The sequence below is a fragment of the Urocampus carinirostris genome, chromosome 13, assembly GCF_059441175.1.
Source record: "Urocampus carinirostris isolate Australia breed hairy pipefish chromosome 13, RoL_Ucar_1.0, whole genome shotgun sequence".
Lineage (NCBI taxonomy): Eukaryota > Metazoa > Chordata > Actinopteri > Syngnathiformes > Syngnathidae > Urocampus > Urocampus carinirostris.
This window is the reverse complement of record NC_142361.1, coordinates 15,144,739-15,160,647: the sequence shown is the minus strand read 5'-3', so window position 1 is coordinate 15,160,647 and position 15,909 is coordinate 15,144,739. Positions and strand designations below refer to the sequence as shown.

General features: G+C 38.8%; 1 protein-coding gene across 2 annotated transcripts; it reads left to right on the top strand.

Annotated features, from left to right (window-relative positions):
- The first annotated feature begins 3,623 nt into the window (after positions 1-3,623).
- On the top strand, positions 3,624-14,753 carry LOC148353805 (interferon gamma receptor 1-like). Of its 2 annotated transcripts, none has more exons than XM_088351592.1 (7): positions 3,624-3,802; positions 8,154-8,280; positions 8,401-8,582; positions 8,658-8,851; positions 11,664-11,823; positions 11,991-12,106; positions 12,177-14,753. In XM_088351592.1, exons 1-7 carry the CDS (start codon positions 3,730-3,732, stop codon positions 12,459-12,461), a joined length of 1,137 nt encoding a protein of 378 aa, XP_088207718.1. In that variant the 5' UTR covers positions 3,624-3,729; the 3' UTR covers positions 12,462-14,753. The 2 variants fall into 2 exon arrangements, with proteins under 2 accessions (XP_088207718.1, XP_088207716.1); XM_088351590.1 differs by lacking the exon at positions 3,624-3,802 and adding an exon at positions 4,247-4,385.
- The last annotated feature ends 1,156 nt before the right edge of the window (positions 14,754-15,909 follow it).

The window sequence follows — 15,909 nt, the reverse complement described above, 5'->3', positions numbered from 1 at the left end:
CTGGTTGCCAGCCAGTCGCAGGGCACAAAAAGACAGACAACTCACTCGCTCATTAACCTGACATGCATGTTTTTGGAATGTGGGAGGAAACTGGATTGCCTGGAGAAAACCCACGCAGGCACGGGGAAAACATACAAATTCCACCTGGGGAGGCTGCGTTAGCTGGACTTGAATTCTAAACCCCTGCACCGTGGGGCTGCGTGCTAACCACCCATCCGCCATGCCACACATTAAATCTCTGTGAAGGAAAAAATATTGAGGAAACAAAAACCCCAAATAATTGGTGTATGATCAATTATTACATCTAAATCATAATTTAATTCTGAGCCTACCAAAGGACCACCAGCCCTCCACCTAAAGCACAATATGTCATTCATTCATTGGTCTGTGCCCCATGAAAATGTTCTTTTTTACCACACAATCCCCGAGCCAAAACACGTTTTGAAACTCCTTTTCCAACACGAGGAAGCAATTTTGCTGAAAGAATGCATCCATTGCCATGCAAGACTCCCTTTTGTTTTTTTTCTCTGATTATTATACCTGGCAGTGAAGCGAGTTAAGCTTTAGTGGTACAAGTAAAGCAAATGAAAATGGATTTTGATAAATGCAAACCTGGCACCGACAATAAATTCAAAAAGTAGAACAAAATATCCTAGGTTTGGAATGTTGACAGTTACAGTAAAGTGACCTTTGAAGCTTTAGTCACTAGATTAAATGTTTGGTTTCGGTTTCCGGGAATCGAGTAAAGATTCTTGTAAGGTGGCTTGATTATCATTCTGAGATGTAAATCTGGGGCTTTCAAACGGATAGCAAATGCAAGGACTCTATGAGAAGCAGATTCGACCCTGCATTCCGTTTTTGAGGAAAACACTGTTCAACACAAAAACTGAGTGTTCTGCTGATCCTCCAGGACCCTTACCAGTAAATAAAACTGCAGTGATGATTTTTCAGTTCGTGGCACTGCGTCTGGGTGGTTAGCGCAGCCCCACAGTGTAGAGGTTTGGAGTTCAAGTCCAGCTACCGCAGCCTCCCCATGTGGAGTTTGCATGTTCTCCCCGTGCCTGTGTGGGTTTCCTTTGAGCACTCGGGTTTCCACCCACAGGTTAATTGACTGGTCCAAATTGTCCCTCGATGGTAATGAGCAAGTGAGTTGTCCGTCTCTGTGTGCCCTGCAACTGGCTGGCAACCAGTTCAGGGTGTCCCCTGCCCACTGCCCGAGGACAGCTGGGATGGGCTCCAGCACCCCCGTGACCCTACTGAGGATAAGCGGTGCGGATAAGGGATGGATGGATGGATGGATGAATTTATCAGGTCAAAACACAAGAAAATTTAGAGGAAATAAAAAAACACAAGAGGCCAGTCACATTCATTCTTCTCTATGATTAGGTGACTGCATGGTAACAACATTAAATATTACTTATTATCTTTATTTATTCTGTGTTTTTAAATGTATAGTATTGGTAATATTTTTAATACATTTATTTACATGTTATATATAAGTGGTATCAAAAGTCAACACTTCAAACCAACTCTTAAATGTTTGTTTCGTGCATGGCGTCCAGAAGCGAATCTCAGCGATACATATTTTTAGTCACAATTATTGGACTAATTTTAGTGAACCAGTGCACCACTGGGCTGTGCTATGGAACCTTCAGCCAGAGCATAAGCGGGCTATGCGACTGCCTAGGGCCCTGCAACCACTAGGGGGCCTCCAAGAGTCGTTAACTTTTTGGGTGCCAACATTGTCCCCATTGTCACTTTGTGTGTCCACTCAAAAATACTTCTACAGAAATGCAAGAAAAATACTTCACAATAACTACAAAACTAAATTTCAAATATAGTGCTTAAAAAAGGGACCTCATATATTATTTTGCTTTTGTTCTGAAAATAAAAAATAGTACAGAATGACTACAAAAACACAAGTACAGTAATACCATGTTAAAACACAACTGCAGAATTATTTACTCCAAAATACTAAGATGGAAATACTACAAAAAAAAATCTAAAAACATACTCCTAAAATACTTCTTTGGAAGTACAGTACATCAATTATACTTCTACTGAAATACTAAAAAAAAAATACCAATACATAATACTGTTATACAAAAAAACTACCAGAGAAATATTACTACAAAAATACTACTACAAGAGGTTTACAACAGACATACTGCAAATGACATCTACAGCAAAACTACAAAAATTATCTTTGGAAATATCACAAAAATACTACAAAAATAAAACTACAGTAAAACTGAACTACAAAAATACTACAGAAATACTGCCTGTATAAAGCAAACATTCTTATATGTAAATACTACAAAATACATAAGAGAAATTACTAAAAAAAATAATACTACAGTAATACTATGATCATAAAACTACATAATAAGACAAAAATACTACGAAAATACTAGAGATATATAACAAAAAAAAACTTCTTTTGAAACAAAAGTACAACTGAAATACTATAAAAATACTATCGAAATACTTCATAAAATTACTTAAGAAATACACTACAAAATAGTACAAAAATAAGACTACAGTAACAACAAAAAACTATGGAAAATCTGACTTCCGAGATACTAAAAAAAAAACTTTAAAAACAACCCTACAGTAATACTTCAAAACTAAATAACAAATGAAGTGCTTAAAAGATGGACCTAAAATACTATTTTACTCTAATTGTGGTTGTTTCAAAACCAATTCTATGAAACTAATCTATTTAAAAAGAAGTATAACATGTCAGATGTGGCCCCTGACTTTAAATAGTTGCCCACCCCTGGAGTAGAACATGTAAGTATGCAAATTATCAAGCACTGTAATAGGGGGCCACATATCTAATTTTGCTTCAGCCCCATGAAGGCTTGGGCTGGTCCGGCCTTCACAATTGACAGCCCAGGCCTGATCTGGAGTAGGGGGTGACCCACATTCCTGAAAGCATCATCCTTGCCATGTTGGTCTTTTGCAAAATAAATCTAACACTGTTTAGATTTTTAAGGATGCTATATTAGTTGCCACTGTACATCCATTGCAGTGTTGCTTTCCTGTTTTCTCACTCTGTTTTTTTTTTTTTTTGCCGGTTGGTTTAAGATCAGAGGATGTTGTATCTATCTGTAAACTTTGCTTGTGTAACACGTTGAGGTTTCTCTGTTATTTATTTAGAACTATAAAAATAAATGTGACTGGACTTGATTTACCGATAATTCCCTATTCAAAAATGCGCACAAATGAACAAGGTCTGTGCCATCAATGTTTTGCTTTTGTCAACAAAGTCAGGGCTTAATTTTCTCCAAACTTAGTTGAAACTAAAAAGTAATGTTGACTCTGTCTGTCTGTCTGTCTGTCTGTCTGTCTGTCTGTCTGTCTGTCTGTCTGTCTGTCTGTCTGTCTGTCTGTCTGTCTGTCTGTCTGTCTGTCTGTCTGTCTGTCTACGGTAAGCTCAAGAAAGTTTTGAGGGAAAAAGTGGTGTTTGAATTGCATGTTTTATTTTTAAATAACATTAATTGATATAATTGAAGTTATAGTGAGAATGTAGTTTTTTTTTGTTTATTTAGCGAAAAAAACTCATTTTATTTTTTTAGCTCTGACGCGTCGCCACAAGCGGAAGTAGTTTCCAAAAGATTTGGAGGCGGCTCCATGACCCGATAGTTGTTAGCATTAGCCACAGTAGCATACGCGTTTCTGGTGGGTCAGTCACATCTGCGCGGGTGGTCGGCAAAGGCCCGTACCATGGAGCGCCATTGGACGTGTTATAACGCTCTTCTCTTCACATTTATCGTCTTGGGATTCACTTCGGCCCACGGTGAGTCGACTCAAATGATTCCTGGCCAACCGACGTGAGTTAGGACACGTTATTTCTCTATTGAAAATGACGCCTCTCACGATTGGGCGGCGTTCATTTAGGTATCACTCTGTTGGTTTCAGTGAGTGGGTGTTAATTTTTGTCCATGAAAGTTCGAAAAACTCTTTATTAAAAATACCTTCTGCTGAAAATATAAACTGCCATCAAATTAAATCATGGCCGTTAAAACACCCATCGAATTTCGTCGGGTTTTGTTCTATTTTTTGACATTGGGTCTAATGTTTACGCTGGAGATGGATTAAATACCTCACATTTCCCTTTGTCATTTTCTGTCATTCCATCCATCAATTCATAACGTAGAGTCTGACGCCCCCACTCCCTCAAATAAAAAGACAAATATTAGTTAATTGAGATGTCACATTTTTAACTGACATTGCCCATTAACATGCCAAATAACTCTTGACATAATTAAGTGTGAGTATTGTGTCATTGGCCGGGTCAATGCCACCACGGAAGGGCACCGACGATTGCAAAAAAGTAGAAAGATTACCACAGAACAGGAAATTGAACTTCTTATATCGTGGTAACAATGTTTTTTTTTCCAGGCTTCTCAGCACAATAAAACTAGCATGACACTGAATATCTTTGCATGCAGGCAATAATCCAAATTGAAACAGAATATTGCCAGTATTCAAGTTGTGCAAGGCCATGCAAACGCACATAATGATCTGATTATGGTTTAAGTTTTCCAATTGTAACGTTTTTTTTCTGATGACTAGTGCAGTTTCCCTTTCATCCGGATGCACTGAGACAAAATATACACACACAAACCACAGGCGTAACCAACTCGTTTATGGCGGTGCTCCCGTACCCACAAATTCAAACCAAGAACTCCCCAAAATGTTTGCATTTTTAAACTCTCTTCCTTAATAAAGAGTAGGATAAGCTTAAATATGATGAAAATCACTGGTTAAAAAAACAAAAATGTGAACAATACAGCATCGGAAATACTCCACTGCCTTGAAATGGTTCAGTCCATTTGATTCCAATCACCGATTTGGCTCAGCTAGAGTCACCTGCCGCATAGCAGCCGAGGCTCTGGTGTATTCCGCCATTGTATTTTTTTGTATTTAAATTTGAACAAGTGAATAGGATCAAGTTCATACAAACAGTTCTCATTGGAAACACAAGATTGGAAAGTTGAGCAGGCTAAGAATTTTAGTTTTGTCCTACATTCACACAAATATGGCTATGAAAATCAATTCTTGGTGTAAAAATGAGTCACATGACCAAAAATGGTTTCACATTTACTTTAAAAACATAGTGCTAAATGACCTTCAAAAATGGTACACGTTTGATATTTAAAAATTGGCATCAACAGGACTAAAAAGAAAAAACATTTTTTTACTTTCATCCATGATCTGCTCCACAGGGGGAGCTGGACCCTATCCTTGCCATCCTAGGGCAGTGGGCAGGGGACACCCTGAACTGGTTGCCAGCTAGTCGTAGGACATACAGAGACATACAACACACTCTCTTATTCACACCTATGCACAATTTGGACCGGCCAATGAACATGACATGCATGTATTTGGAATGTGGGAGGAAACCGGAGTGATCCGGAGGTAACCCATGCAAGCACAGGGAGACCATGCAAACTCCGCACAGGAAGGATGGTACCTGGATTTAAACCCATGACCTCAAAACTCTGCCGTGGACGCGCTAACCACTCAGCTGCGGTGCTGCTGATTATTACTTATTTTCCAAAATAAATGTTATAAACATAAGTGATGTGCATTAATAGTGCCAGGAGAGGGCTGTAAAAGACCCTCAAGATATACATACATTCCAACCTGTTCTAAAAGTCCTCCCCTAAACTTTTTTTTTAATTAAATATACGATGTAACAGTAATGAGATCATCCCTAAGTGGTGTGGTAATCCAAGAACAGAAACATGATCGGCAAATAGTGTTATGATGTAAACAGTGAATAATAGTCAAAATAACATAAATAAAATAACAGCCATGAGCAATCATTGTCAAAATAAAGAGCAGATTGCTTCCAATGCAAGCTTGAAGGTGTCCAATTGTGAAAACAGAACTACATTCCTTATTGTAAACAAGCAGAATACACTTATTTATGCACACAGTTAGGGGGTTACATGGTCGGCATGAGGATTCCCTTAAAGTTCAGTGTCCATGAGTATGTTCCTGAGCAGGCATTTGGGGCTTCTCTGTGGAAACCTCTGTACTGAATTTACTTTCTTTCTGGAAGGTTTCTTGTGTGCACCGTAGACCACAAAATCTTGCACGAGGACGATCACAATAGGTGAAGCCACATCACTAACAACGAGAAATACGACAGGATGTGAAACTAAGTGCTGTGATTGAACAGCCCTTTTCATGCGTTAACCGCATGTGTGCGGTCTACGTCTTTCTTTAGCCTCATCATGCTAAAATATGCACCCACCTCTTGGATGGCAAAATCAAAATGCTAACTTACTACAAGCGGTGATCTACTTTTTTTGTCTTGTGCCATGTAAAACATCCGAAACACACTTTGTTGTGTTACGTGCAAAATGTACTGCATCACCTCGCATTCTAACTTGCTACTACTTAAGGGAAATCCATATGCTATGCAAATATTGTATGTATCACGTATTGTGGAGGATAAACATTTAAATTAGTCCACTTTGTTAAAGAAATGTTTTCTTAGATTTCTCTGGAAAAAAAAAAAAAAAAAGTAATTTTCTCTACAGTGTCTTCATACTTTACATTAAAACATGTATCTACTCTAGTTTTATTGAAGTGGGTGAATTGATTTTATTTTGTGTTAATTGTTGTTGTTTTAAAGTCTAGCCTAACTTGGAACCTTTGTATAAAATAAATATGGCATTTTTGTAAAACATTTTTCTTTTCATAAAAAATAACATTGCAATAAATTGCTAAAATAATGAATGTATGAAATTTTGTGGGAATATATGGAGGACCGATCCTGCCAAATGTAGAAATGTATAATTTATTAAATATCTACAAATGTATGCAATATAAATAAATTAACACATACTTAAATCAGATAATACCTAAATATATGACATTAATTCAATTTATTTATGTTTTTGTTTTTTTTTTGTCATTAAGTGTATTTCCTTTTTGTATTTTGTTGCAATATTTTGTCTCCGATGAGTAGGTGACCCAGCCATAGCTTTTCACCTATTGGTTGATAAGTGAAGAAAAGCCTTGCCGTTGATCTGTGCAACTTTTGATATACTTATTGGTGAAAAGCTCAGACAGTTTGACCGGCCCCCTTATTTGAATAGCATTTTGTTGTGATAATATACAAACAAAATAGATGAAAAAGGAAATTACAAAATACAGGACAAAATGCATGAGAAAACGCAGAACAAAATACATGACAAAAACAATACCAAAATAAATAAATGGAAAATTAAAAGACAAAATTCATGAATATTTGCCCTACTTCCGAACGAGATATGTTCAGGACGATCATTCGTAAGTTGAATTTGTTCATAAGTTGCTTCAGTGCTATATTTTGTATGGAATGTATGTTTAAGGCTTATATAAGTAACCTGTATTGTTTTTGTTACCAAAAATAAACATTTAATAACCATAATATGCTCTATAAAGATATATAAAGTTAAGTTTAACTTTAACTTTTGGAAGATGAGCTTTAAGAGTTAGGCGCCTTTCTCCTCCGTGGTAGAATGTGGCTAAAAAAAGCGATCCAACCATTTTCTCAACCGCATCAAGCTTTCTCATTCCACTTTCATTTCAAAAGAAGTGGCTCGCCTCTTCTTTACACTTTACACCAACCATATTGAATTGATGCACGAGATATTAAACAATAAAAATGTCAACGTTCTTAGCGCCCTGGAGGTACAGTATAGTATGTTTACACACGAACTAGGAAGAGGAAACCGTATTTCTTCTTTGGGGTGGATGCTGGTTGGGCTCTCACAGCGCCACACGCCGGTAGCGGCGGAAAGAAGCACTACAGTAATGTCCTGAAAAAGGTGCACAATACAAAATCTAACTTACAGCAATGTACAGCAGAGTATTTTTCTACATTCTGAAAAAAATGTTCGCATCTACCGTTTTTCGTAACTCTAATGTTCGTAAGTAGGGGAGCGTCTGTACATTGCATTCGTGATTAATTTATGTGTTTATTCATTTATATCACATACATTTGTAGTTATTTATTTCAACATAGGGCAGGAATAATCCTCCCTTAAAATAGCATTTGTATTGTTTAAAAAGTTCTGCCCTACAATAGAGACCTTAATATGAGAAGGATTGCTATGTGAACACATTGTTTGTCTCTTAAATATCAGTGACGCCCCCAAGTGACGTGGTCCTGTACTGCGGCAACCTCAACAACAAGGTGGTGTGGCGCTATGACCACCTGCCTCCGGGACTGCGGTTCCGGGTGGACATCGGCAAGATTTCCGACTCGCAGGGGTTTGTGTAACCTTTTTTTTTTCCCGGTGCAAATGTATGATTTGTCTTTTTGTCCATTGCTCACCTAATGGCGGACACCCAAACACAAAGTGATGCAAGCTTGAACTGACATGCCAACAGTGACCTCGGTCCACTATGGGTGGACCCGCCTGATCTCCAAGCAGACGTGTCTTTCTTGTCTGACCAGAGGGATGACTATTACCTGTCGGTGACTGCTGTCCTCGGGGAGAAAGAGTCTGAGGCTGCCCCTGCCGATGGCATCATCTTCAGCTACTACATGAACTCTCCCGCAACTCAGAAATGTGAAATAATCATGAACAGGCTGCCAGGTGCACACTTGAGACGGAAATTAAGAAGTGTTTTTGGTGTTTGTTCAGGTTCTTTGGATCTCCCTCCTGCGAGCGTCTTAAGAGAGGGCGACAACTCAATCCTGCTCAGCTTCCCGCACCCGTGGCTCACGTACCAGCACGCGCTTCATCCTAGCGTGGACTTTGCAAGCATGAGGAAAAAGAGACACGAGAGCACCGTCACGCATCTGCCCGTCTTTAAATATGACGTCACCATCGACAAAGTAGGACTCTGAACGTAGCACATTAAACATTTAAAAACGTATACCATCGGAATGACAAATTCAATTTTAATAGTATACCTCTCAATAGTATACCGTCTCCTACCTTTTCATTGGACAGCACTCTTGTAGTCAGTGTAGAATTCTAAAATAAAGTGCGAATTCTCTTTCTCCACAAACGAATAAAACGACAGTCTACATATTTTTTTTTCTCATGTTGAAGCGTTAAGATAACCATGAATTGCGGACTACAGAGTGCACCTGATTGAAAGCCACATGCTCAAATTTAAGCACAAAACTCAATTTTGTTTTTGTACAAGCCACACCGGATTTTAAGCCTCAGGCTTAAGCCCAAGGCACACCTGGCGCCAAACGCACAGGGAATTTGGTATTGACACCTGCAGAATGCCAACGGCGCTGTGCCCCCGTTCACCCTTACTGCGAGTTGTTTACGTCACATGTTTTTAGATCATGTGATTCAAGATGGAGATTACAGGAGCGATTACGAAAATGAGCGCATATTTTCTTCTACGCCGAAAGAAAACGCAAATGAGAGCGGCTTCACATAAAATGTGAGCCCTATATTTCTTGACAACAGCGCCAGGCCAACACACATGTTTTTGCGCTGTTGTCATTGGTGGTTTCTGCGGTGATGGATTAATTGCTTTTGCTTGTCATCATTCCTTGAGGATTAAGAGAAAATCCAGCGAGCTGACAGTGATTCAGATGATACGGAAAAAGTAAAGAAGCCTTCTACATAAAAAACATCTCTTGCCTTTCAATTCGGATATATAAATTGAGGACTTCAGTTGTGGGTGAAGAAGCGGAAATATCGTGAGAACGTAGTAAATATTGAATAAGGTACCACGAACTTCCTGTTTTGCACCTGTTATGTATTTTATGAAGAATGTTGGCAAAAACTAATACTAATTTCTCTTCTAAACAGACCTTAAAAATGTATTCAAACGTTACCGTGCTTTTGTATGTCGAGTATATGTGTTGTTGAAAAGAGCAGTTTGCTGTTTTCCTCTGTCCCCCGCACACTTAAGGAATTTTGGTACCGAGCGCCAAAATGATCAAACATGTTTGTTACTCTCTGCCTTTGGCGCCGTGCCCCTTTCCTTCAAAAAGTGCCCCTGCAAACCTGACTGTTTTACAATAATGGAAGTTGTGATTAATCGTTTGATTTAAATATACTTCTGTCAAGTACTCGTTCATTTTATAGGTCTACTGTTGCTGGGGAAAATTTTTTCCCACAAAAACGAAGAATAAGCCGAACCATAGTTATAGCTGCAGTGTTTTAAAATGTAGCAAAAAAGTAGCGGCTTGTAGTCTGAAATTTATTTACTTCTGGCATTTTGAACTAAAGGTAATCAACTCAAGTCTGTTTAGCTAGGTCTCTACTAAAGTTGTCCTTTACTGACGTTCTGTGGTGCAAAATGGTAATCACAGCATAACAATCTTTTCTAGGCTATAATGCAATTGTTACATTCAAAATGAAATTATTTGTTAAAGAAAATGTTTTTCATAATACCCTAATTCAGGGGTCTGCAACATGGTGCCCGCGGGCACCAAGATGCCCCCTAAAAACAAATTAGGTGCCCGCTGACTAGTTCTGAAAATAGCTCAACAGTGCGTGGTCGTTGTGATTTTTTTTTTTTAGTTAGATTATTTTTTTTTTACTAGTTGTCTAAGTCTATTTGACCCTACTTCAAAAATTGACCTGGGAACTAAATAGTAACAACATAGTAATAGCAGGTTAAGAGGTTATTTTAGAAACCCATACCAAACTCTGTGCCCTTCGTGCTCGTTCTTAACAAAAAGTAGTTCCCAGCATCAAAAGGATTGGAGACAACTGCCTTAATTGATTCAAGCTTGCTCTTGCCTTTAGGGAATACTAAGATCCCTTGGTTATTGCTGTTAATGGGGGCCGCAACCACCCACAAAAATTGGAAATCCGCGAACTAGAATGACAATAAAGTAGATCTGAATCTGAATCTGAAGTAGCTTAATGCTTTCATAAAAGCCCCCAAGGGGAAAAACTTAACTTGAGGTGGCGTCATTATCGACTGAGAGACAGTAACAAAATAACAAATATAGATCTAAAAATAAACAGAACAAAGATTTGTAGTTTGAATGGTCTTCTTTGTCATTATACAAAAGTGCAACAAAAGTGGAGAGCTTTTTCATTTATGTAAGAAAGCAATTTAGAGAGTCGCTGGCTCGGTGCACCCTAGCATTGAGTTTTCCAATACAAAAAAATGGAGCGGTTTCCCTTGAATTAGTTGTAGCCCCAGGTCATCCGTTTCATGGGTAAAGGATCTTGCTTTGGTGACTCGCCAGATTTTGAGAGAGTTAGCCCTAGGCCAGACCTGCAGGCTCAATACTGCATTCTCTCCTGATGCGATAACCATCTACGAAGCATCTGGTGGTGATCATCATTTCTTTGCGCTCTTCTGATTTTCCTTAGAGTCCGATTTAATGAATGGATTTCTTTTTAATGTAACGAGCTGCTAAAAGCTAGCGGTCCCACTTTGTTTTACTTCAGAGACGTCGACGCCCACCCACCCGGCTGTTTGACAGCATACATCAGCCTATCACAGCCGTGCACACAGACTCGTGATAGCTGTGTGCTTTCAGTCTGAACAAAATGAACGATACATCGATATCAGTGACCGTAAAGACAGTTAAATTCAAAATCCGCAAAGCAGTGATAACTGAAGCGCGAGGGGTCTCTGTATGTCTCAATTTTGGAGTGAGTATCTGGCGCCCCCAGTGGCGAGATCTGCTTACACACTTCTTTACTCAACCGCAGAAGCTTTTTGCCGACCTTCGCTGCACGGATGCTCTGTGCGAGAGCAATTTTCCTGTGGACGCTGGGCAGCCGAAGCCTTGTGCCGCCATCAGTGGGGAACTGGAGAGGATCAGCGTTCACGGCACGCAGAACTACTGCGCACAGCCCGTGCACGATAACAGTTAAGTGCGCTCAATTGCAGCTTTTCACTGTTAGTCATTAAATTCAATGGATGGCAGGACTCAATTTTGCAGTTAAATTTGATGCACCATTCTGTCAACGGATAAAGTTGTAGCTTTGATATGTGACATTTTGTCTGGCCATTTTTGGATATATGTTTACCTGCAGGGAACATAATCATTGGGGTCGTGGTGTCAGTGTTGGCCTTGATTGCAGTCCCTGCCATCCTCCTCATGCTCTGTTGGAAAAAGACCAAAGCCTCGTCATATTTGCCACACTCCCTGGTGGGTTCCTTTACATCCTAAAGTCTCTCAAATTCCTTTTTCTGACTCTCACAACGCGTGTGTCACGCAGCACTTTGACGAAGTTATCCAGGAGATACGCAAACCGGCAGTGACAGTTCCTGACTCGTTGGCGCCCCTGGTGGTGCTGGAGAGGACGCCAGAACCCAGCGAGTCGGAACAGTTAAACGAGCCGGAGCCGCCCGAAGAGATCTCCGAGGAGGACGCCCAGGAAGAAGACGACAGGCAGGTGTACATGAGGGGCGAGCAAATGGACGAAGACGACAGCCCGTATGAGAGACGCAATGCCGTTGTCAGGGTGTCACACGACGAGGAGGTGGAAGGCTACACCGGCTGAAAGCTAGCAAGAAAATCGCACGTTTTACACTTGGGGTCCGAGCATTGCAACAAGTTGCTCACTTTAATTGGTCAACACTGCTTGAATCCCTTTAGAGGAGGCCTGAAGGCCTAAAATTTGCACAGCGTCTTTCAAAATGTTTGCATGGACTATCATGAATTGAAGTCTGCGACGTTTAACACCGAGATTAAATACAGATTTCTTTACATTTCGGACCCAGTTATTAGCAACCTATTTGAATTAAAGATTGTAACTTCATTAAAAGGTTAAATAGAGAATTGTGTAAACCAGGGGTGTCACACTCAAATGTAATGAAGGCCAAATAAAAAAAAAAAATGGCCACAAGCGGACCGATTGAATGTTGATATTTTCGAAAAGTAGCACATTAAGTGAACCTAATTTAACCTACTTAAAATCTAACAAATATATTCCAATATAATCAGATAAGTAAAGCAATGTTTTCCTATGGCTCCATCACTTATCCTCGTTTTTCAACAGGCACAAAAGACAAATCTTGATATAATGAATCCCCTTAACATTACATGAAAAAAGCCATTATTATTGAGGCACCATCACTAACCTATTTTATGCAGACGATCAACAGTTGTTTGTCAGCCTTACTCAATGTATGGATCGTTTTTGTCGCCTCGGTAAACTCGCTGACCTACGGCCCACTTCCTCAGCTTGCAAGTGCGATTGTAAGAGAAGGAAACGTCAGACTGGAATTAAGTCGAGCACCTTGTTGGACATTTTGTGAAATCAGCCCAGACTGATGTGAATCTCAAGTTTTTTACCTTTCATCCATCTGGTTAGCCTAGATCAAAAGTGAGAGTAGGGTCATTTTATTTCAATTTGACATTTTCATTTTTAAGAATATTTTTTTAAAAGAATTTATATATTCAGAGGCAAACCGTCGTGCACTACTTTTTTTTTATGTGTTGCTGATACAGAACACCAGCGAGCAATCACGTGTCGCTTAGCAGAAATGAATACTTGCCTGATGAAAACCTTCCGAACTTTTCTTGCCCTTTTATTCAAAACAACAGCACAGTGATTCTCTACAATTTCCCAGGACATGTCTTTTATTTAAGGTTGAGGGCTTGGGGTGTACATGGTGGCAATGGTATGATCCACACACACACACACACACACACACACACTACTGTTATTGTTGTCATAGCCTTTCACTTCCCCTTTATGACATTTGCACTATTGAGAATGTATGTAAAACAAAATGCCAAATCTCTTCCTTGTTTTTTAAGATATGGGTAAGAGAGAGTGCCAGTCAGGTCATATGATGATCATAAGTGGCATGAATTGAAATGCTTTTCTGTTGTGTAAATTTAAGAGAACGTGTTGGAATTGTTATACTTCTATTTTTTCTGTTACAAACTGATTTCACATGTGACAATTTATGTGTATTTAAAATGCTCTGAACATGTGGCAGACCACAATATACACATCACACAGACACCTCTGAAGTTCCAATATTGGCAGTCGGTCTACAGGGGTAGGGAACCTATGGTTCACGAGCCACATATGGCTCCTTTCATGAGTACATAAAAATTCTACGTATGCCAATTTCTTTTTTTAACTTTCCAATTCTGATGAGTGCAGAAATAATGCGTACATACTGTAGCTGACGTATTGCTATTTAAAGGAAAGATGGTTCAGTCCACTTAAAAAAGAGCATTCTCCCCGTTAGTTTACAGTCAAGGTGTCGTATTAAGAGACCCCGTTTTGTCTGTACATCGCTATGGAATCCTCCATATGAAAGTACAAAAGTGTATGTTCACTGTTGACACACTTAATAAGAAACACCCACAGAAACTCATCAAAGAGCCAGAAACACCAGCCAAGCACAGCAATTTGCAGTATTTTGTGACATTTTTTCCAAAGATCTCTGCTTGCACCTTGTTTTGAAACCATTATTTATGGAAAAAAAAAAGCAAAACGAAGGTCAAAATGCAGGGGGGGAGACAAGTTGAAAGTGGTATATTTGTTGATATGGGACACAGGCTCTGGCATTGATCTTATTTATAAATGTTGTCAGATCATCCAACATCACAAATTGAAATGAAGCACGCTGAAAATTTAGATTTAGGTCTGGAGAGCGGTTTTGCTGAAATTTGTCATATATAACATATATATATATATATATATATATATATATATAATGTCCCCGACCCCTAGTCTACATCCTCCATCAATTGTCCAGTCTGGCTGAATTTTTTTCTGTGCCTGTCTTGCCTTGTGAAATTTCATTATTTAATAAAAGCTTCATTATTGCTATATATGACTTAAACATGTTGTGTGTCAGCATTGAGCATCAAAATTGTATGCATATTAAGTAATTTTATGTTTCGTCTGAAAAGGGAACATTAAAAATCTACAGTCAACAACTGCTGGGATGGTTTTATTCAGGGGTGTGACCATTGAATTTCAAAAATTGGATTAGGTAAAAATATACACAGTATTTAATTTAAAAAAAACAACTAATTTTATGGATAGAGGGACACTGGGGACAAATGCAGAACCAACCTTTTTTCATTTGCACCATTTTCTTCTTGTATAGCAGGCTAAATTAAAAAAACTGAGAGACCATATGTGGCCCGTAGGGCATACTTTACCCACCCCTGCCTTCCTCGTTCAATAAAAAATAAATGCCTGAAAAATATCCCAAAAGTGGAGCTACTTAACAGCAAAAAAAAGATTTGTTGCCCTTTTTTTGTAATTAAATGTTCAGGGGGTGTGGTGGAATATTGTCTACATGTATCGTTTTATTGTGGAAATTGTGAATTAAACGTGGTTTAGTTGCTCCACATCTTGTCGCATTGAATCCTTAAACCCAAAAACATGACATTGGGCTGGATTTAAAAAAAAAACCCGCGAACCGTAGTTTTTCCACTACTGAAAATACCATACATTTGTTTACTTTCAGTGTTTAGAACCTTATTTCCAGTTTGTAATTAGTAAAATCCCGCTTGAAGTTAAGGATCACAAACTCGCACCTTGAATTTTTCATTCCGTCTGAAATAAATCCAAACATTGAGTGATTAGCAGTCAGCTCAGCATATGGATTTTTTCTTATGCTTGTTTTACAAACGGCAACATATTAGTTCAAACTAGTATAAATTAGTTTCATATAGTATTAGTCAGCAATAGAAATAATAGTTTTATTGAATAGATAATGGGACGGTGTGTATTATCTGACCACGATATGACGCTGTCTAGTGTTAGGCAACTGTAAAAACGACAGCTAAAAAGCTAATGGAGAAATACAAACTACGAAAACTAAAGTGACCAATCTGCACAATTTCTCTTCTCATTTCCCCTCCTGCGTTTTACAATGTTTTCGGTTTTGGGTGATAGGCTTACCAGTAAAATGTCAGGTCTCTAGGTGATGTTCGTGTTATGGTACACTTTAATTGCAAATTTCTCATCCCAC

Bases quoted from the DNA above. Each gene is read 5' to 3' on its own strand.
- LOC148353805 (XM_088351590.1), top strand. From the start codon at position 4,304: ATGCCACCACGGAAGGGCACCGACGATTGCAAAAAAGTAGAAAGATTA. The intron at 8,281-8,400 runs GTTTGTGTAACC...ACATGCCAACAG, and splicing joins AAGATTTCCGACTCGCAGGG to TGACCTCGGTCCACTATGGG. The intron at 12,107-12,176 runs GTGGGTTCCTTT...TGTGTCACGCAG, and splicing joins CATATTTGCCACACTCCCTG to CACTTTGACGAAGTTATCCA.